Source organism: Ranitomeya variabilis, chromosome 2, assembly GCF_051348905.1.
Source record: "Ranitomeya variabilis isolate aRanVar5 chromosome 2, aRanVar5.hap1, whole genome shotgun sequence".
NCBI lineage: Eukaryota > Metazoa > Chordata > Amphibia > Anura > Dendrobatidae > Ranitomeya > Ranitomeya variabilis.
The window spans coordinates 443,827,219-443,850,897 of record NC_135233.1 but is presented as its reverse complement, the minus strand read 5'-3'; the positions used below and the strand labels follow the sequence as shown (position 1 = coordinate 443,850,897).

Genomic DNA, 23,679 nt, shown 5'->3' with positions numbered 1-23,679 from the left:
GTGCAAAATAAAATTAGCAGCAATTATTACTGGCAGTCCAGGGCACAGTACAAAATTCAGTCCGTGCGCCTCCGCCCCGACGCGTGTTTCGGACCTTCCTTCTTCGGGGGGCCTGCAGACCCATGGTGTGCATCTTATTTATATCCCTACCGCCATTATTGCGGTTTGAAAAATGTCACTGCGTGACTGGATGTGACGGCCCGGCTGAAAATGACGCGCCCGTCTCCATGCCAACCACGACACCAGGCGGCGGCGGAGTCACGTGGCGGCAGGTCCTGGTTGGACACCACCTACCACGATGAGAGACGCCGGGGGCAGCAGAAGCAGGGTAGACACGCACGTACAGGCCGGGAACGCCTTCACCATAGCACTGTCACAATAATATCCAATAATGTGTGGTTGTCACCTAATATCAATGAAAATAAACAATGTATCGACCATGAAATAGAAAATAGAAGTAATAATTCTAGCACAACACGCTTATCATTACAGCAAAAGTCACTAAGTAGCAATATCATCCGATGTTTGATGTGGACGTAGTTTATCAATCAAGTCCGGAACTCCATTGGAGCATATATTATATCTTATTGTCCACTTCATTCATGCTTTCAAAAGTTGGACATATCCTGGGACCATATATTGCAATAAAAGTTGACGCTTGATAATCAAACCGCACAGGGATGGAATGACATATATTTGTATTTAAGAAGTGAATAGCTATATCTGCCAATATAAAACAAACAATAATAACATTAAAAACATATACACATACAGGGTAACATTTCAATGTCCAAGAGGGCTCTAATCAGAGTTATTGATCATAGAAATGGGGCAAAGCTCATATTTTCATTGAGTCCAGATGGATAGACAGTGTGAAGGGTCCAAATCCATCTGGACTCCATTTGGGCAAGTCTCTTTGAGATTCCCCCACCGCGGATACCGACCTCTAACTTGTCGATACCACGGACCCTGAGGAGGAATGCTCTGGGAGCTGCTGCACAGCTCTTTGTGATAGTTTGCTACAATGTATCAGTCTGCAGATCGGAGCATTGTCTTGTCTGGACTCTGTTGTATCCACTTGTGGGCTGTATTCCTCTGCTGCCTCGGAATGTAAACAGGATATCTCTTATTTACTGACAGCAAGCAGAGATCCTGAAAATGGTGAAGAATTGAGCGGCGAGGCCTTGGCCCAGTGAAGAAGCTTTATGAGCCTAAGTGTAATTCCGTTTCCCGCAGCACAGAGCAGGTTTACAGCTGCAGGGAATGGAGACAAGGACACGTCAGATGCTGCAGAGCCATTTGCATGTTTTTCCTCTGCTGTTTGTGCTGCGCGCACTTAGATTCCCTCAACAATAGGGCTTCATGTCGCCTCGTTATGTTCCAGAGCGCTGACGGTTTCCACACTGTTCTACTGCAGCACTTTCAGTAAATGGAATAAAAGTCAGCGCCTACAAGGCTAAACAGCGGAGCACAATAGGACGGTGTGTGCGCAGGAGAGGAGCGCATCGGGCCCGCCCTCCCAGGGCACATTTATTCTCCAGCTTGTCCTCTCTCCCCTCTAATTCACAGATATGGTACCTGAAGGCTCACGCTGAACCAGTCCTGTCAGAGGACAGACGCCAATCTGTGAGCCGCCAGCCCTCCTTCACCTACTCGGAATGGACGGATGACAAAGTGGAGGAATTCCTGGACCTCGATCCCGTGCCCGACACCCCCGTCTTTGATTGTTTCATGGATATCAGAGGCGACACTGATGTGGGAACCCTGTGTGTGAAACCCGTGGGGCTGCAGGAAAGGTGAATGCAGCTGTAGGTCAAAACTATATGTGACACAGACCAGAAAAAGGTCAACGGGAAGACTGTTATATATATGACAGCCAGCAAGGAAGTCACTGTGTACATACATTACTGATACAAAGTTACACCCTGTATTATACTCCAGAGCTGCACTCACTATTCTGCTGGTGCAGTCACTGTGTACATACATTACATTACTGATCCTGAGTTACATCCTGTATTATACCCCAGAGCTGCACTCACTATTCTGCTGGTGCAGTCACTGTGTACATACATTACATTACTGATCCTGAGTTACATCCTGTATTATACTCCAGAGCTGCACTCACTATTCTGCTGGTGCAGTCACTGTGCACATACATACATTACATTACTGATCCTGTACTGATCCTGAGTTACATCCTGTATTATACTCCGGAGCTGCACTCACTATTCTGCTGGTGCAGTCACTGTGTACATACATTACATTACTGATCCTGAGTTACATCCTGTATTATACCCCAGAGCTGCACTCACTATTCTGCTGGTGCAGTCACTGTGCACATACATACATTACATTACTGATCCTGTACTGATCCTGAGTTACATCCTGTATTATACTCCAGAGCTGCACTCACTATTCTGCTGGTGCAGTCACTGTGTACATACATTACATTACTGATCCTGTACTGATCCTATACTGATCCTGAGTTACATCCTGTATTATACTCCAGAGCTGCACTCACTATTCTGCTAGTGCAGTCACTGTGTAAATACATTACATTACTGATCCTGAGTTACATCCTGTATTATACTCCAGAGCTGCAATCACTATTCTGCTGGTGCAGTCACTGTGTACATACATTACATTACTAATGCTGTTCTGATCCTGAGTTACATCCTGTATTATACTCTAGAGCTGCACTCACTATTCTGCTGGTGCAGTCACTGTGTACATGCATTACATTACTAATCCTGTTCTGATCCTGAGTTACATCCTGTATTATACTCCGGAGCTGCACTCACTATTCTGCTGGTGCAGTCACTGTGTACATACATTACATTACTGATCCTGAGTTACATCCTGTATTATACCCCAGAGCTGCACTCACTATTCTGCTGGTGCAGTCACTGTGCACATACATACATTACATTACTGATCCTGTACTGATCCTGAGTTACATCCTGTATTATACTCCAGAGCTGCACTCACTATTCTGCTGGTGCAGTCACTGTGTACATACATTACATTACTGATCCTGTACTGATCCTATACTGATCCTGAGTTACATCCTGTATTATACTCCAGAGCTGCACTCACTATTCTGCTAGTGCAGTCACTGTGTAAATACATTACATTACTGATCCTGAGTTACATCCTGTATTATACTCCAGAGCTGCAATCACTATTCTGCTGGTGCAGTCACTGTGTACATACATTACATTACTAATGCTGTTCTGATCCTGAGTTACATCCTGTATTATACTCTAGAGCTGCACTCACTATTCTGCTGGTGCAGTCACTGTGTACATGCATTACATTACTAATCCTGTTCTGATCCTGAGTTACATCCTGTATTATACTCCAGAGCTGCACTCACTATTCTGCTGGTGCAGTCATTGTGTACAAACATTACATTACTGATCCTGAGTTACATTCTGTATTATTCTACAGAGCTGCACTCACTATTCTGCTGGTGCAGTCACTGTGTACAAACATTACATTACTGATCCTGAGTTGCGTTCTGTATTATTCTACAGAGCTGCACTCACTATTCTGCTAGTGCAGTCACTGTGTACATACATTACATTACTGATCCTGTGTTACATCCTGTATTATACTCCAGAGCTGTACTCACTATTCTGCTGGTGCAGACACTTTGTACATACATTACATTACTGATCCCGAGTTGCATCCTGTATTATACTCCAGAGCTGCACTCACTAGTCTGCTGGTGCAGTCACTGTGCACATACATACATTACATTACTGATCCTGTACTGATCCTGAGTTACATCCTGTATTATACTCCGGAGCTGCACTCACTATTCTGCTGGTGCAGTCACTGTGTACATACATTACATTACTGATCCTGAGTTACATCCTGTATTATACCCCAGAGCTGCACTCACTATTCTGCTGGTGCAGTCACTGTGCACATACATACATTACATTACTGATCCTGTACTGATCCTGAGTTACATCCTGTATTATACTCCGGAGCTGCACTCACTATTCTGCTGGTGCAGTCACTGTGTACATACATTACATTACTGACCCTGAGTTACATCCTGTATTATACTCCAGAGCTGCACTCACTATTCTGCTGGTGCAGTCACTGTGTACATACATTACATTACTGATCCTGAGTTACATCCTGTATTATACTCCAGAGCTGCACTCACTATTCTGCTGGTGCAGTCACTGTGCACATACATACATTACATTACTGATCCTGTGTTACATCCTGTATTATACTCCAGAGCTGCACTCACTATTCTGCTGGTGCAGACACTTTGTACATACATTACATTACTGATCCCGAGTTACATCCTGTATTATACTCCAGAGCTGCACTCACTATTCTGCTGGTGCAGTCACTGTGTACATACATTACATTACTGATCCTGAGTTACATCCTGTATTATACTCCAGAGCTGCACTCACTATTCTGCTGGTGCAGTCACTGTGTACATACATTACATTACTGATCCTGAGTTACATCCTGTATTATACCCCAGAGCTGCACTCACTATTCTGCTGGTGCAGTCACTGTGCACATACATACATTACATTACTGATCCTGTACTGATCCTGAGTTACATCCTGTATTATACTCCGGAGCTGCACTCACTATTCTGCTGGTGCAGTCACTGTGTACATACATTACATTACTGACCCTGAGTTACATCCTGTATTATACTCCAGAGCTGCACTCACTATTCTGCTGGTGCAGTCACTGTGTACATACATTACATTACTGATCCTGAGTTACATCCTGTATTATACTCCAGAGCTGCACTCACTATTCTGCTGGTGCAGTCACTGTGCACATACATACATTACATTACTGATCCTGTGTTACATCCTGTATTATACTCCAGAGCTGCACTCACTATTCTGCTGGTGCAGACACTTTGTACATACATTACATTACTGATCCCGAGTTACATCCTGTATTATACTCCAGAGCTGCACTCACTAGTCTGCTGGTGCAGTCACTGTGCACATACATACATTACATTACTGATCCTGTACTGATCCTGAGTTACATCCTGTATTATACTCCGGAGCTGCACTCACTATTCTGCTGGTGCAGTCACTGTGTACATACATTACATTACTGATCCTGAGTTACATCCTGTATTATACCCCAGAGCTGCACTCACTATTCTGCTGGTGCAGTCACTGTGCACATACATACATTACATTACTGATCCTGTACTGATCCTGAGTTACATCCTGTATTATACTCCGGAGCTGCACTCACTATTCTGCTGGTGCAGTCACTGTGTACATACATTACATTACTGACCCTGAGTTACATCCTGTATTATACTCCAGAGCTGCACTCACTATTCTGCTGGTGCAGTCACTGTGTACATACATTACATTACTGATCCTGAGTTACATCCTGTATTATACTCCAGAGCTGCACTCACTATTCTGCTGGTGCAGTCACTGTGCACATACATACATTACATTACTGATCCTGTACTGATCCTGAGTTACATCCTGTATTATACTCCGGAGCTGCACTCACTATTCTGCTGGTGCAGTCACTGTGTACATACATTACATTACTGATCCTGAGTTACATCCTGTATTATACCCCAGAGCTGCACTCACTATTCTGCTGGTGCAGTCACTGTGCACATACATACATTACATTACTGATCCTGTACTGATCCTGAGTTACATCCTGTATTATACTCCAGAGCTGCACTCACTATTCTGCTGGTGCAGTCACTGTGTACATACATTACATTACTGATCCTATACTGATCCTATACTGATCCTGAGTTACATCCTGTATTATACTCCAGAGCTGCACTCACTATTCTGCTAGTGCAGTCACTGTGTAAATACATTACATTACTGATCCTGAGTTACATCCTGTATTATACTCCAGAGCTGCAATCACTATTCTGCTGGTGCAGTCACTGTGTACATACATTACATTACTAATGCTGTTCTGATCCTGAGTTACATCCTGTATTATACTCTAGAGCTGCACTCACTATTCTGCTGGTGCAGTCACTGTGTACATGCATTACATTACTAATCCTGTTCTGATCCTGAGTTACATCCTGTATTATACTCCAGAGCTGCACTCACTATTCTGCTGGTGCAGTCATTGTGTACAAACATTACATTACTGATCCTGAGTTACATTCTGTATTATTCTACAGAGCTGCACTCACTATTCTGCTAGTGCAGTCACTGTGTACAAACATTACATTACTGATCCTGAGTTGCGTTCTGTATTATTCTACAGAGCTGCACTCACTATTCTGCTAGTGCAGTCACTGTGTACATACATTACATTACTGATCCTGTGTTACATCCTGTATTATACTCCAGAGCTGCACTCACTATTCTGCTGGTGCAGACACTTTGTACATACATTACATTACTGATCCCGAGTTACATCCTGTATTATACTCCAGAGCTGCACTCACTAGTCTGCTGGTGCAGTAACTGTGTACATACATTACATTACTGATCCTGTACTGATCCTGAGTGACTGCACCAGCAGAATAGTGAGTGCAGCTCTGGAGTATGAGGCACGATGTAACTCAGGATAAGTAATGTATGTACACAATGACTGCACCAGCAGAATAGTGAGTGCAGCTCTGGAGTATAATACAGGATGTAACTCAGGATCAGTAATGTAATGTATGTACACAGTGACTGCACCAGCAGAATAGTGAGTGCAGCTCTGCTCAGCTGCTGCTCATTGTGTTGATTGTGGGTGCGGTCGCTGCTGATCCTGCTGTGTGCTCCTGAGCTCCTGAGAACCACCACCTCTCCACCCGGGGACCTGCTCTCTCTCTTAAGGTACCTTCACACTAAACGACTTTGCAACGATAACGATAGCGATCCGTGACGTTGCAGCGTCCTGGATAGTGATATCGTTGTGTTTGACACGCAGCAGCGATCTGGATCCTGCTGTGATATCGCTGGTCGTTGCTGAAAGTCCAGAACTTTATTTGGTGGTCAGATCGCCGTGTATCGTCGTGTTTGACAGCAAAAGCAACGATGCCAGCAATGTTTTACAATGGTAACCAGGGTAAATATCGGGTTACTAAGCGCAGGGCTGCGCTTAGTAACCCGATATTTACCCTGGTTACCATTGTAAATGTAAAAAATAAACAGTACATACTCACCTTCTGATGTCCGTCAGGTCCCTGGCCGTCTGCTTCCCGCACTGACTGTGAGCGCCGGCCGGCCGTAAAGCACAGCACAGCGGTGACGTCACCGCTGTGCTCTGCTTTTACTTTATGGCCGGCCGGAGCTCACAGTCAGTGCGGGAAGCAGACGGCCAGGGACCTGACGGACATCAGAAGGTGAGTATGTACTGTTTTTTTTTTTACATTTACAATGGTAACCAGGGTAAACATCGGGTTACTAAGCGCGGCCCTTCGCTTAGTAACCCGATGTTTACCCTGGTTACCTGGGGACTTCGGCATCGTTGGTCGCTGGAGAGCCGTCTGTGTGACAGCTCTCCAGCGACCACACAGCGACGCTGCAGCGATTGGCATCGTTGTCGATATCGCTGCAGCGTCACTTAATGTGACGGTACCTTTATCCAGGGAGAGAGTGGGTTTCCTGGGATGAGTGAAGGAGCCAAGTCCCAGGCTTCTGCTTCCCGGACCAGGCTGGCGGGGGGCAGAAGGGACCAGCTACCAGCCTGCACATCAGAGGATTCGGGGGTGAGACGCTCCACCAGGAGTCGCAGCAATGTGGCTCCTACTCCCCCCAGGTCTGCAGAGACCCAGAGAATCCGCAAGGCTTCCATGGAGGAGAAACCTGCTAGCGTGCAAGATGGCGGTCCTTCCGGAGGAAAGCTGAGTGCTCAAAGCTGAGTGCTCACGGAGGTGAGGCCGACCTCACTGAGGAGGGTTGGGCGCTGCAGAGACCCCGGGAGTCTGTTTCCACCTATGCCTCCCGGGTCATGAGCCACCTCCGTGAGGATGAAGAGGCTAGTAAGACACTGAGGAGGCTCCGGGAGGAGCTGCGCTACACAAGCGCAAAAGCTGCAGGTGTCTCCAGACCCAGGAAGACGCAATTCCAGGTGGAGGTAAAGAGGCTAAAGCTTGAAATTAATGACCTGGAGGTAAGAAAAGCATTTATTCAAGAAAAAAGTGGACCATTTAAAGAAAAATTGCAAAATAAAGACCAATTCAGAGAAATGGCTGATAACAGAGAGCAAAGGCAGATGGGACTGCAGCCTGGGAGCCAGGTGGATGATGATGATGATGAGGAGAAGGAGGGTGACCATCAGAAAGCCCCACCTGGCAGCCTGCTTTGTCACTCACAGGTTACGTGCGGCGAGCTCCCTGCTGGACAGGCGACAATGACATCTTGTCGCAGTTCTGCTGGCTCTTGCGACGACAGTGACATCGGCCAGGGAGGGGCGCTAATGGCAGAGATCTAGCTCCTGGAGTCCCCAGTGTGCCTTCAGAACTTCCATTTTGGTGATGATTTACCAGAGGAGGCACCTGGGGGCCAGAAGACAAAGGTAAAGAAGATCAAACCTAAGCTGCAGGAAGCGGTAAGCTATGTATATGCCCCCCTCCCTGTACCCCCTGAGTCGGCTGCAGGGTCAGCTCGCTGTATATGCCCCGTTGCCCAGCCCAGCCCGGGTTCTGCTGTGGATCCGGTGCAAAGGCACAGGGAGATTACAAAACACGGTAGTGAGGCGCAGAGCTCCATCTCTGCTTGTAGTAGCGGGGATGTAGCAGCAGGTGCATCAGCCGAGAGGCTGGACAGTGAGGGCGGCCCGGCGGCGGGCAAAAGGTCAGGCCACGATTCTGTGGTGCGCTCCTCAGTGGGAGGGGGAAGCGGCCCGGTGTCAGGGGCAGCTCCGGTAGCTTCGGTGCTCCTGAATGCTGTTGCCGCCGATCACTTAGTTGAAAAGCGGCGGCAGTGTGAGGGGGTTGCTGGGGCTAGGAGTTCCAGTCATCCCACCAAAGTCCTGTTCTGCGTTGGGGCCGCTGGTCAACAAGATGCTGATATGAAGGATCAGCGGCGCCCCACAGCGGCGAAAGATCAGCGGCGCCTGGTATCAACAGTAAAGCAGCGGAAAATATCATCTGATGATGCGGAGGGCACACGTAAGACCAGGGGTGAGGTCGCCTCCAGTTCTTTGGAGGAGACTCAGCCCCTAGTGCCTGATGAAGTGGAGGTCAAAATGTCACCCCCTGTTGTCACTGGTCCAGCAGGAGTGAATGTGGTGGTGGGTATGGATGTGGAAATTTCTTTGTCTAGTGGTGTGGTTGCTGGTTTGGTAGAGGGTGAGGGGTTACGGAGGTGGGTAATAGTGATGCTGTTGGTGTGGATGTGGTCACTGGTCCGGTTGCCCCCCCCCCCCGGTGGTGGCAGCACCTGTCAGGAGTTTTGCCGCTGTCACCTCCGGGGGAAATAGGGCATCCTCCTTGTCTCCAGGCTCTGGGGAAGGCATGTTGCAACGCCGTCTCCTGGAGGCTCTAAAGAAGAGAGAGAGATCACTAATGGTAGAGGGTCGAGAGGTTGATCTATCCTTCTGGATAGAGAGGCATGGCCTCGGGGCCTGCCGAGAGCAAAGATCGGATACAGTGTGGTCCCTCCCAACAGCTGGGCCAGGTAGTGTGCGTAGGAATGTGGTCCGTCTTCGGTGGCGGGGCAGTGATGCGTGTCCTCCAAGGTCTAAAGTTGTGGAGCTCCTGCTGAAGATGGGCTTCAGGGCGATTGACATCTATGCCTTGATACATCCCTATTCCACACCTGAGTTTGATGTCAGCTTTGTTCGGCCGGAGGGTCTTGAGCTCTTCTGGTCGAACTATGAGTTGGCAAAAAATGAGCCTGGCTGGCGTGACTTTGCCGTTCAAGTGGTGTCTCGCCAAAACCAAGTCAAGAAAGTGACCGTGATGACTTGTAACGAGTCGCTTTCTTGTTATGACATCATGACGTGGCTTGGCCGGTATGGAGAGGTGGTAGAAATGCCAAAGAAAAACCGTGACGAGTTTGGTATCTGGTCAGGGGCCTGTACGTTTATGGTAAAACTTAAGCGTTAAGGTGGTACGGTTGCCCACATACCATCATCTGCCTTCCTGGGTAGGGATAGTATCCTGGTCTTCTACCAGGGGCAACCGAAGCTCTGTCACAAGTGCGGCGACCCCACACACTTCAGCGCAAACTGCACTGTGCAGAAGTGTGCATTGTGTGGGGATATCGGCCATCTTGCTGCATCTTGTGTAGAGATTAGGTGCCACCTGTGTGGTGAGTTAGGTCACCCATTCAGCTGTTGTCCTCGCTCCTTCGCTAACGCAGTTGTGACCCCGGTGGGAGAAAGCCGTGAGGCTGATTCTGCTGGGGAAGGGACTAGCAGGGGTGAAGGAGCTGAGGGGCCAAGGAAGAAAAGCAATAAAAAGACGCCTGCCCAGCTAAGGCGTCTAGACAAGCGCAGACAGAATAGGGAGCTGGGCGAGCCTCAGGCTACTGGGCCTGCCCCTGTTCTGGACGCCAGTCTTGCTGCTGAGGCCCTGAGGGATGATGAGTTGGATGAGGAGGTCAGGAGGATCCACAGGGAGGAAAGTGCCACTGTCTCAGAGTCCTCCCATTATGAAAGTATGGATGAGGATAATAGGCAGTGGCTAGAGGACAAGCGTAAGCTCGGCACCAAAAAGAAGAGAAAGAAGGGAGAAAAAAAACTTCTCCCGCTCTGACCAAGGTACCTAAGGAAGGAAAAACCGACTCCCCTCTGGTTGGTCTTTCTAACCGGTTCCAAGCCCTTGAAAACATCTCTTCCTCTGAGGAGGAAGCTGAGGGTGAGGTTCTGGCTTCGGCTGGGCTCACAGGGGACGCCGAGTCTCCTTCTTCTGGGAATGTAAGATCCTTGGAGGGTGAGACTGGCCCAGAGTCCGGAGACGAGGACGATAAAAATAAAAAACACGTGGGAATGGATACCTCATTGTCATTAAAGAGGGGGAAGGATTCCTCCTCTGAGGCAGAGAATAAGGGGAGTGGGAAAAAGAAAGCCATCTCACTCAATCACCAATGATGGCGGAACCCACTCCGTTGACGCTGGCGTCCATTAATGTCGCCAGCATAAAGTCAAATACAGCTAGATTTGCGGCCTTTGATTTTCTCAGCCGGGTTGAAGCTGACATTTTCTTTTTGCAAGAGACCAGGCTGCCAAACATGGCAGATGTGTTTAAAGCTAAGAGGGAGTGGAGACTCGGGCCCTCCTATTGTTCTCTTGTGGCCGAGCCGTATAGCGGAGTGGCGGTCCTTTTTACCGCACCGGTGGAATGCCAACGGGTTATTGAGTTAGAAATGGGGAGGTGCCTGATCTTAGATGTTCTCATGAAGGGACAAGAGCTCCAGATCATCAACATCTATGGTCCCCAATCTAAGTGGAACCGGAAGTGTCTCTTTATGAGGATCAAGCCCTACCTTTTTACAAGTCGGCAGGTTGTCTTTGGAGGGGACTTCAATGCTGTCACGAGGCTCCGAGATAGAGGAGGTTCCAGAGACAAGCTGACTTATGATAGCGTCGCCCTTAACAGTATAGCTAGTGAGGCTCACCTGGTGGATGTCCACATTCGGCACACCCCAGGCCACGAGGGGTTCACCTATCATAAAGGTAACTGTAGGTCCAGAATAGATAGGTTTTATTTAAAGGAGGAAGCTGTCTCTTCAGCAGTGTCTGTTGTTGAGGTGGAGTTCTCCGACCACTGTTTAATTTTGTTTTCTCTGAATGTTACAGAGACCCTCCAGATGGGAAGAGGCTTTTGGAGGCTCAATTTGTCTCTCTTGGAAGAAGCCTAGATAAGACAGTCCTTTGAGGATTTTCTTCAGCGCCAGGTACCCTTACTGGATCTTTGAAGTAGTAAGTCAGAGTGGTGGGAGATGTTCAAGGAAAGGGTGGCGAGATTCTTCCGCCAGCTCTCGAGCCTCAGGAGTCTGAGCTGGTACCGCCTGTATCAGGGTCTGAGGAGGAAACTCGAACATCTTGTCTCAACTGGAGGTAGCCGCGAGGAGATCTCCAGAGTGAAATCTTTGCTTATGAGGTGTCAGTACGATAGACAGGCATCTTTGGTTTTTGAGAGGGATTACGGGAAGTACTGCTCGCCCGACCCTTACAGAAACTGCAAGATGTCAGTGAATAGTAAAGTAGTTACAGGACTGGTCGACACTACGGGGTCCCTGAGGCGATCCAGATCAGGCATCCTGGAGGTTGTCAGATCCTTCTACTCGCACCTCTTGGGGAAGAGGGATCTTGATTGGGATGAGATGTCGGCTTTCCTGGCTGAAGCCGTCCCCGAACCAGGGGTAGACCCCTCTCTTGACGTTTTGACAAAAATGATCAGGGAAGAGGAAGTTCAGTTGGCAATTGAAGGGCTTGCCCAAAAAAAATCACCTGGTCCAGATGGCTTAACATCTGAATTCTATAATACCTTTAAGGACGTTTTGGTTCCCCTCTTGACTGAGGTATTCAATGAGTGTCTTTCCTCGGGCACTCTGCTGAAGTCAATGAGGAGGTCTGCTCTGATCATCCTGTCAAAGGGTAAGGACCCATCTTGCATTGAGAATTGGGGTCCCATAGCGCTTCTCAACGCAGACAGGAAGGTTCTGGCAAAGGTGCTGTTTAATCGGCTGGTGAAATTTGCACCTCGACTCCTTTCGGATGCCCAGCATTGCTCTGTTCCAGGCTGCAGCGCATTTAGTGCTGTGCTCAGTGTCCAAGAGGCAGTGGAGCAGGGTAGGGCTGGTCACTGGAAGGGGTACATGCTGTCACTGGACCAGGCAAAAGCGTTTGATCGGGTTAATTACGAGTACCTCTGGTCCGTCCTTCTGAGATATGGCCTGCCGGGGGGGTTTGTTGATTGGCTTAAGACCTTGTACAGTGGGGCAGAGAGTTTCCCACTTGTGAATGGTTGGATTGGCAGCTCTTTTGAGGTTGGGTCCGGTGTTCGCCAGGGTTGTCCCTTGAGCCCGTTGCTGTACGTATTTGCGATTGACCCTCTTGTTAGGAGGGTGGAGCGTGGACCGTTGGCCGGGATCAGGATGGACCAGGCAGCACCGGAGGCCACTCTGAGGGTGGTGGCGTATGCCGATGATCTCACCGTGTTTGTTTCCTCTCACGAGGAGGCAGGGTTGCTGATGTCAGAGGTAGATCGCTACTCGGAGGCATCCGGGTCCAAGATCAACCAGGATGTGTGAGACAAAATTGGGACAGCAGGCTAGAGATCGCCACTCAGAAGGTGAACCAATGGAAGGGTTGGTCTTTGACCCTAAGGGAAAGGGTAAACCTGATCAAAACTTACCTGCTCCCTTTACTGATTTATCTGGGCAGTGTGTGCATCTTGCCGGAATCTCTCTGGACTCGGGTGTGCAGTTTGTTCTTCCAACTGTTATGGGGGAATAAACTGAACCTGGTTAAGAGGGAGGTAACTTACCGTACGAGCAGGGGTGGGATTCAAATTTTTAACAACAGGTCCTCTAAGTCGCGGCGGCCGGAATTTTGGCCACGCCCATTTTCAATAACCCCGCCCATACTAATAAGCCACGCCCAGTGGCACGATTCATATTTTTGGAAGCAGTTTGTCTCCCTTAATGACAAGAATACGTTGTGACATACGGTATTAAAGTCATTCAAAGACTGCCGCAAGGAACACGGACATGCTGCGATCTTAAAAGAAGCGCCACATGTCCGGAGTCGCAGGGCCGCCGGGTGCGTGTTACCACGCATAGTGGAGACGGGATTTCATAAAATCCCCTTCACTATGCTGGAACATCTGGACGCTGCGTGTTTGACGCTGTGGCCCCACGCAGCGTCAAACACGCAGCGTTTACTTAACGTGGACACATACCCTAACCGTTCCCATCACCAGATCACACATATAGCCGGCAGCTTTTGTTTTGGCCAAAAGATTTTGTAAGCCGCCACCATAACACGGTAGACTCTTTTGGTGAGGCCCTACTCTGCTGTAACCTATTAAATATTTGTTAAAATATGCAATACAATTTAGGTATATTTTTATTTATTTTTCAATTTTTAAAATGACCAATAATATCACATAAAAAGAACAAATACCGCTACACCATGACCAGATGACATATTACCACCACAGTGATCGAATAATATCACATACAAAGAACAAATACCGCTACACCATGACCAGATGACATATTACCACCACAGTGATCGAATAATATCACATATAAAGAACAAATACCGCTACACCATGACCAGATGACATATTACCACCACAGTGATCGAATAATATCACATACAAGGGACAAATACCGCAACACCATGTCCAGACCACATATTACCACCACATAGTGACTGAATACTACAATTCTGATCAGTAATAAAAAAAAAGCACCACACTATCACCATAAGTGCCATTATACACAGGAGATCTGTACTTAGTATGCAGTGTCTGTGTAGAGGTAATACAGTGATCACTAGTGAGATTATACACAGGAGCTCTGTATATAGTATACAGTGTATAGTGTCAGTGTATAGGTAACACTGACTTACCAGTGACGTCTCTAGGTTAAGTCCTTCATCTTTCATCCAGCACAGACCGCCATCATGTCTTCCAGCCAGGACTCGTCTCTGCAGGAAATAACAGAGTTATCTCGCGCTCCGCTTGTAGAACACATTACTTAATTTTTCCGAACTTCTACATTACACCGCATAAAGAAAAAGAGGCGACATAGTGTCACTCTACACAGTAACAGGACCGCCCCCTCATTTAAAACAGTGTCCTCAAAAAATAAATACATCACTGCAGTAATAATATCCCTTAATTAGTCCCTATGGTAATAATATTCCCCATCCTGGCCCCCGTGTGTCTCATTCCTGGCGTCAGCCATATGTTCTCCCATCCTGCCCTCATGAGTATCCTTTCTGCACCATATGATCTCCCCATCCTGCCCCATCTGTCTCCATCGTATCCATCCTGCCCCATGATCCTGCCCCATCTGTCTCCAATCCTGCCTCCAGTGTCTCCAATCATGCCCGTATCACCATTCTGCCCCGTCTCCAATCAGGCCCCCATTTCTGCAATCATGCCCCCTGTGTCTCAATTCTGCCCCATCTGTTTCCATTCCTGCCCCAGTGTCTCCAGTCATGCCCCAGTGTCTCCAGTCATGCCGCCATGTCTGTCATCCTGCCCCGTGTCTCCAATCATGCCGTTTCACCTTTCTGCCCCCGTGTCCACCTTTCTGCCCCCGTGTCCAGCTTTCTGCCCCCGTGTCCAGCTTTCTGCCCCCGTGTCCAGCGCTCTGCCCCCTCCTGTGTCCAGCGTTCTGCCCCCTCCTGTGTCCAGCGTTCTGCCCCCTCCTGTGTCCAGCGTTCTGCCCCCTCCTGTGTCCAGCGTTCTGCCCCCTCCTGTGTCCAGCGTTCTGCCCCCTCCTGTGTCCAGCGTTCTGCCCCCTCCTGTGTCCAGCGTTCTGCCCCCCTCCTGTGTCCAGCGTTCTGCCCCCTCCTGTGTCCAGCGTTCTGCCCCCTCCTGTGTCCAGCGCTCTGCCCCCTCCTGTGTCCAGCGCTCTGCCCCCTCCTGTGTCCAGCGTTCTGCCCCCCTCCTGTGTCCAGCGTTCTGCCCCCCTCCTGTGTCCAGCGTTCTGCCCCCCCCTGTGTCCAGCGTTCTGCCCCCTCCTGTGTCCAGCGCTCTGCCCCCTCCTGTGTCCAGCGTTCTGCCCCCTCCTGTGTCCAGCGTTCTGCCCCCCCTGTGTCCAGCGTTCTGCCCCCCCTGTGTCCAGCGTTCTGCCCCCTCCTGTGTCCAGCGCTCTGCCCCCCCTGTGTCTAGCGCTCTGCCCCCTCCTGTGTCCAGCGTTCTGCCCCCTCCTGTGTCCAGCGTTCTGCCCCCTCCTGTGTCCAGCGTTCTGCCCCCTCCTGTGTCCAGCGTTCTGCCCCCTCCTGTGTCCAGCGTTCTGCCCCCCTCCTGTGTCCAGCGTTCTGCCCCCTCCTGTGTCCAGCGTTCTGCCCCCTCCTGTGTCCAGCGTTCTGCCCCCTCCTGTGTCCAGCGTTCTGCCCCTCCTGTGTCCAGCGTTCTGCCCCCCTCCTGTGTCCAGCGTTCTGCCCCCTCCTGTGTCCAGCGTTCTGCCCCCTCCTGTGTCCAGCGTTCTGCCCCCCTCCTGTGTCCAGCGTTCTGCCCCCTCCTGTGTCCAGCGTTCTGCCCCCTCCTGTGTCCAGCGTTCTGCCCCCTCCTAAAAGTAAAAAAAAAAAAACACTACATACTCACCGTCTGTCGTCCTTCATGTCCCCTGGAGCTTGCCGTACTGACTGTCTCAGCGCCGTCCGGCCGTAAAGCAGAGCCCAGCGGTGAACCTGCAGTAACAGCGGTTCATCGCTGGGCACCGCTGTTACGGCCGGTCGGCGCTGAGACACAGTCAGTGCGGCAAGCGCCGAGGGACATGAAGGACGACAGAAGGTGCGTATGTAGTGTTTTTTTTTTTTTTTTTACATGGGGACTTCGGCATCGCTGAAGACAGTTTCAGCGATGCCGAAGTCGCTTGGTCGCTGGAGAGAGCTGTCTGTGTGACAGCTCCCCAGCGACCACACAGCAACTTACCAGCGATCACGTCGCTGGTCGCGATCGCTGGTAAGTTGCTCAGTGTAACGGCACCTTAACTCTGCTTGCCTGACAGCCCGCTGCCTCCCCCTCCTCCTCAGCCTACTTTACCCGCCGACACGTGACCTGGCACACTGCACGCTGCTCTGCTCTGCTCAGAATGAATGAGGAAATGCGAGGCGAGCACGAGCAGCGTGACGTCAGGAGTCGGACCATGATACACCCGGCCGGACTCAACTTAAAGGTACAGCGCCCATTTTCGTCCACCCGATGCATTAACAACATTGTAGGTGTATCTTTAAATCACCACAGTGTTGTTATGCATCGGGCGTTCGGCAGAAGCCCTGGGGGGCGGTCCGGAGGCGGTCCGGGGGCGTGGTAACCATTTTCAGTTACCGGAACGCTGGCAGATAGAAATTTTAGTAAACGGCTGCCCCGTACCGGGTCGTACCGGCTGAATCCCACCCCTGCGTACGAGGAGACTAGGAGGGTTGGGTATGGTCAACCCTGTGGTATTCCTTCTGGATACCTTCATTAAGATCAATATTGCAAACCTCTAGAAAGAGAGGGCTCCTCCGTGGGTATTCTCCTGTAGGGGATGGTTTCAGCCTTTCTTCCAGGAATGGGAGACAGGAGGGCAAGTGAAGGATCTTCGCACACTGCATGGACATCTTCCGGCTTACGCTACCTTGGTTCTGAAGGTAATTCGTCGGTGGGGTTGGGAATGTGGGAGATCAGGACTCTGCCAAGGAAACTCCTTGACAATAGGGTTCTGTTTACCCATTTCCAGAGGCCTCTGGCGCTCAGGGACTGCCCAAGTTGGGATTTTGGGGTGGGTTTGCATCTTTTGAATTCTATCAGGATCCCCTCAAAGTTTTGGGACTTGGCTTGGTGGTGCTTCCATGGGAAACTGTGTGTGAGGGACAATCTGAAGTGTAGGAGCTCACAGGAATTGTCCTCGGGAGCATTGTGGTACCTTGCTGGAAAGCATGGACCACTTCCTGCTTGATTGTCCCTTCAACACAGAGGTTTACAACAGGGTGGGCGCCTTCATTGGCTGGTCTCGGCTGGCCGGTCTCTCCTATGCGGAATGGGCCTATGGAGCATTCGGAGACCTGGGTGGTCGGGACCGCTGCACCTTATTTCTAGTTAGCGCACTGGTTAGGTATCACACGTGGAACGCACGGTGCTTAGTATCGACGCAACGAAAAATCCTCCCAGTGGACGATGTGTTTAGGACCATACTCGGTGACCTGGTGAAGGTGCGCTCTCTGGAGTATGGGAGACTGGGCACACGGAGGGCCGCTCTCCTCTGGAGGGACTTTTCTTTTAGTGTGCCCTAGTCTGGTCATCTCCTTTCCTGGTGGTGGGCTACTGCTGACACTGTAGATTTTTGTTTTGTTTGATCATTATACAGTGATGTAGAGCTGCAGGCGCCGAACTTGGGCTTTGTGATTTATGGTTATTGTGGTGTGTGCTGCTGTATATATTGTATATATTGTATATAGGAATATAGATTTGGGTGTAGGTGTTAGGTTGGGTGGTGGGAAAGGGGGGAAGGTGGGTTTATCTTGTGGGACTATGGGACACTGGGTTGTTTGGGGGAAAACTGGCACGGCCTGATCTGGCCTATGGACGTTGGACATGGACTGAGGCATGAGACACAGGACCAGCTCTCAGGTCAGTGCGGGGGGTTGGGAATGGAGGATAGCTTAGTATTGTATATATTTGTTTAGTTTGTGGTTATTTTATTTAAAACTAAAAAAAAAAAAAAAAATTAAAAAAAAAAGTTCATGTATATAGTTTTTGTTTGCCATTGTTTATTTTATTTGTTATTATTATTTTGTTTGGTGACCGGACCAGAAGGTCAAAGTAGTTATTATTCTGTGTATACTGTATAATATGTGTGAGAGGAGAGAATGAGCGGCTGGACCAGTGTTCAGTATACTGATTATTTTCTGGCTAATATTTTTGTTATGTTTTCCGCTATTATTATTGTTACGTTTTTCATTTTTATAATAAAAGATCTACAGGATGTAACTCAGGATCAGTAATGTAATGTATGTACACAGTGACTGCACCAGCAGAATAGTGAGTGCAGCTCTGGAGTATAAGGCACGATGTAACTCAGGATGAGTAATGTAATGTTTGTACACAGTGACTGCACCAGCAGAATAGTGAGTGCAGCTCTGGAGTATAAGGCACGATGTAACTCAGGATGAGTAATGTAATGTATGTACATAGTGACTGCACCAGCAGAATAGTGAGTGATGCTCTGGAGTATAATACAGGATGAAATTCTGAGTAGATGACAAGTAATGTATTGACACTTTGCTCCTGATCTCCTTTATGTAAGGAGACACATAAGTTGTATGAATCTTCTCCCCACAGGAGAGGCTCCAACGTGTCTCTGACTCTGGACATGTGTACCCCGGGGTGCACAGAGCCCTACGGCCACATCATGTCTCCGAGGGAACAGTCCACCAGGGAATACCTTCAAACCGCCGGCAGCGTCCTGACACCAGAGGAGCTACATGAGAAAGCTCTGGATTCTTTTGAGCTTCAAAAAGAATTCTTTGTAAGTCAATATATGTTTTATTGCAACAAATATAAACCCAAAACCATTAATGGTTCACATTATAGTTATGGGGTGACAGCTATCGGATTCTCTGTTATATTTATAATGTGAACATATCGCTCATCCACATGTTTGTGAGATTTCTATCTAAAGGGATAAGCTGTGCAAGATACATGCATCACCGCTAATCATCAATGTAAATGATACAATGTTGCAGGAAATCTTTGGCCGATAACACACACAAGCATCCTATGGATTTTTTTAAGTATGTTCCATACTTTATAGGAATTTCACCATGTAAAATTTTTGCTTTTGTGAATTTTTTTTTTATTCTAGGAAATCCCAATGAACTTTGTTGATCCAAAAGAATATGAAATTCTGGGCTTAGTGCGGAAAAACAGATACAAAACCATCCTCCCAAGTGAGTCCAGCAGCAAGGGAATAACAGAATGTACAGCAACATCTGGGACCTGTACACGCGCAGCCTCTCCTGTGCTTTCATATGATCACTAAGGGATATATTATATTTAAAGGATATATTTTTTCATACATTTTTACCTATGAGCATTTGCAACTAGAATCAGCCTTACCGATAATTGAACATAACACATAAGGCAGGTCCACAATGATCCAGTATAGTCAGAGAGGTCCAACGTTCCTGCAGTAAAATATCCAGATTACTTATCACTGCCACCTGTCAGCAGTAAGGGGAACTACACTACATACAGTAAATGTATACTTCGTACAGGGCTGAGATCGCTCGGCTCGTGTACACAAGGACGAGCTCTATAACCACTAACATCTCTTTATATTTTGCAGACCCTCATAGCAGAGTGTGCCTTACATCTCCAGACCAGGAGGACGACCCGCTGAGTTCTTATATAAATGCTAATTATATACGGGTGAGCAGAGCAGAACCCTCGTCTGTTAGCTGTGAGTGGGGCTGTGAGTGAGGACTCATTCCCAGCATAGATCCCTCCTGTGCTGTAGCCCATAACTTGTCACGGGCAGTCGGTGCGAGCTCCAGTGCCACATAACACTTATAGTTACAGCCACTGTATGCCCATAACACAGCCAGCCCCAGTGCTCCCATAACACTTATAGTTACAGCCACTGTGTGCCCATAACAGAGCCAGCCTCAGTACCCCATAACACTTATAGTTACAGCCACTGTGTGCCCATAACACTGCCAGCCCCAGTGCCCCATAACACTTATAGTTACAGCCACTGTGTGCCCATAACACAGCCAGCCCCAGTGCTCCCATAACACTTATAGTTACAGCCACTGTGTGCCCATAACACAGCCAGCCTCAGTGCTCCCATAACACTTATAGTTACAGCCATTGTATGCCCATAACACAGCCAGCCCCAGTGCTCCCATAACACTTATAGTTACATCCACTGTGTGCCCATAACACTGCCAGCCCCAGTGCCCCATAACACTTATAGTTACAGCCACTGTGTGCCCATAACACAGCCAGCCCCAGTGCTCCCATAACACTTATAGTTACAGCCACTGTATGCCCATAACACAGCCAGCCCCAGTGCTCCCATAACACTTATAGTTACAGCCACTGTATGCCCATAACACAGCCAGCCCCAGTGCCCCCATAACACTTATAGTTACAGCCACTGTGTGCCCATAACACAGCCAGCCCCAGTGCTCCCATAACACTTATAGTTACAGCCACTGTGTGCCCATAACACAGCCAGCCCCAGTGCTCCCATAACACTTATAGTTACAGCCACTGTGTGCCCATAACACTGCCAGCCCCAGTGCTCCTATAACACTTATAGTTACAGCCACTGTGTGCCCATAACACAGCCAGCCCCAGTGCCCCATAACACTTATAGTTACAGCCACTGTGTGCCCATAACAGAGCCATTCCTAGTGCCCCATAACACTTATAGTTACAGCCACTGTGTGCCCATAAAACAGCCAGCCCCAGTGTCCCATAACCCTTATAGTTACAGCCACTGTGTGCCCATAACACTCATAGTTACAGTCACTGTGTGCCCATAACACAGCCAGCCCCAGTGCCCTCATAACCCTTATAGTTACAGCCACTGTGTGCCCATAACAGAGCCAGCCCCAATACCCCATAACACTTATAGTTACAGCCACTGTGTGCCCATAACACTCATAGTTACAGTCTGTGTGCCCATAACACAGCCACCCCCAGTGCTCCCATAATACTTATAGTTATAGCCACTGTGTGCCCATAACACAGCCAGCCCCAGTGCCCCATAACACTTATAGTTACAGCCACTGTGTGCCCATAACACAGCGAGCCCCAGTGCCCCATAACACTTATAGTTACAGCCACTGTGATCTCATAACACAGCCAGCCCCAGTGCTCCCATAACACGTATAGTTAGAGCCACTGTATACCCATAACACAGCCAGCCCCAGTGCTCCCATAACACTTATAGTTACAGCCACTGTGTGCCCATAACAGAGCCAGCCCCAGTGCTCCCATAACACGTATAGTTAGAGCCACTGTATACCCATAACACAGCCAGCCCCAGTGCTCCCATAACACTTATAGTTAGAGCCACTGTGTGCCCGTAACACAGCCAGCCCCAGTGCCCCATAACAATTATAGTTACAGCCGCTGTGTGCCCATAACAGAGCCAGCCCCAGTGCCCCCATAACACTTATAGTTACAGCCACTGTGTGCCCATAACAGAGCCAGCCCCTGTGCTCCCATAACACTTATAATTACAGCCACTATGTGCCCATAACACAGCCAGCCCCAGTGCTCCCATAACACTTACAATTATAGCCACTGTGTGCCCATAACACAGCCAGCCCCTGTGCTCCCATAACACTTATAGTTAGAGCCACTGTGTGCCCGTAACACAGCCAGCCCCAGTGCCCCATAACAATTATAGTTACAGCCGCTGTGTGCCCATAACAGAGCCAGCCCCAGTGCCCCCATAACACTTATAGTTACAGCCACTGTGTGCCCATAACAGAGCCAGCCCCAGTGCTCCCATAAGTCGTATAGTTACAGCCACTGTATACCCATAACACAGCCAGCCCCAGTGCTCCCATAACACTTACAATTATAGCCACTGTGTGCCCATAACACAGCCAGCCCCTGTGCTCCCATAACACTTATAATTACAGCCACTATGTGCCCATAACACAGCCAGCCCCAGTGCTCCCATAACACTTATAGTTACAGCCACTGTGTGCCCATAACACAGCCAGCCCCAGTGCTCCCATAAGTCGTATAGTTACAGCCACTGTATACCCATAACAGAGCCAGCCCCAGTGCCCCCATAACACTTATAGTTACAGCCACTGTGTGCCCATAACAGAGCCAGCCTTTGTGCTCCCGTAACACTTATAATTACAGCCACTATGTGCCCATAACACAGCCAGCCCCAGTGCTCCCATAAGTCGTATAGTTACAGCCACTGTATACCCATAACACAGCCAGCCCCAGTGCTCCCATAACACTTACAGTTATAGCCACTGTGTGCCCATAACACAGCCAGCCCCAGTGCCCCATAACAATTATAGTTACAGCCACTGTGTGCCCATAATAGAGCCAACCCTATTGCCCCATAACACTCAGGCTGGAGTCACACAAGGCGTAAGACAATACGCCACGTATTATACGTCCGTACTACGGCCGTAATACGGAGAAATGTTCCCAAAATAGTGATCCGTAGTCAGGGTGTGTCAGCGTATTTTGCGCATGGCATCCTCCGTATGTAATCCGTATGGCATCCGTACTGCGAGATTTTCGCGCAGGCTTGCAAAACCGACATCTAATGGATTTATGTGCTCAAATGTTAGGGAAAACATATATACAGTATATATATATATATATATATATATATATATATATATATATATATATATATATATATATATATGTCATTGAGACACATATATATATATTCTGTATTTAGATTTCATTCAGCGCGATATCTGTGAACAGCCGGTAATTCAATTGCCGGCTTTTCATTTCTCCTGCACAAACCCGACAGGATATGAGACATGGTTTACATACAGTAAACCATCTCATATCCCCATTTTTTTTGCATATTCCACACTACTAATGTTAGTAGTGTGTATGTGCAAATTTTCAGCGCTGTAGCTGCTGAAATAAAGGGTTAAATGGCGGAAAAAATTGGCGTGGGCTCCCGCGCAATTTTCTCCGCCAGAATGGTAAAGCCAGTGACTGAGGGCAGATATTAATAGCCAGGAGAGGGTCCATGGTTATTGGCCCCCCCGTGGCTAAAAACATCTGCCCCCAGCCACCCCAGAAAAGGCACATCTGGAAGATGCGCCTATTCTGGCACTTGGCCACTCTCTTCCCACTCCCTGTAGCGGTGGGCTATGGGGTAATGAAGGGTTAATGCCACCTTGCTATTGGAAGGTGACATTAAGCCAGATTAATAATGGAGAGGCGTCAATTATGACACCTATCCATTATTAATCCAATTGTTGGAAAGGGTTAAAAAACACACACACACACACATTATTAAAAAGGATTTTAATGAAATAAACACA

At 48.6% G+C, this 23,679-nt stretch overlaps 1 protein-coding gene across 4 annotated transcripts in view; it reads left to right on the top strand.

Annotated features, from left to right (window-relative positions):
- Positions 1-23,679, top strand: part of PTPN5 (protein tyrosine phosphatase non-receptor type 5) — a 170,521-nt gene that overhangs the window by 126,681 nt on the left and 20,161 nt on the right. For all 4 annotated transcript variants that reach the window (XM_077287173.1, XM_077287170.1, XM_077287169.1 and 1 more), the window contains 4 exons: positions 1,570-1,796; positions 18,962-19,148; positions 19,485-19,569; positions 19,968-20,050. In XM_077287173.1, coding sequence (XP_077143288.1) covers positions 1,570-1,796; positions 18,962-19,148; positions 19,485-19,569; positions 19,968-20,050 — 582 coding nt within the window. The remainder of the gene's footprint in view (positions 1-1,569; positions 1,797-18,961; positions 19,149-19,484; positions 19,570-19,967; positions 20,051-23,679) is intronic.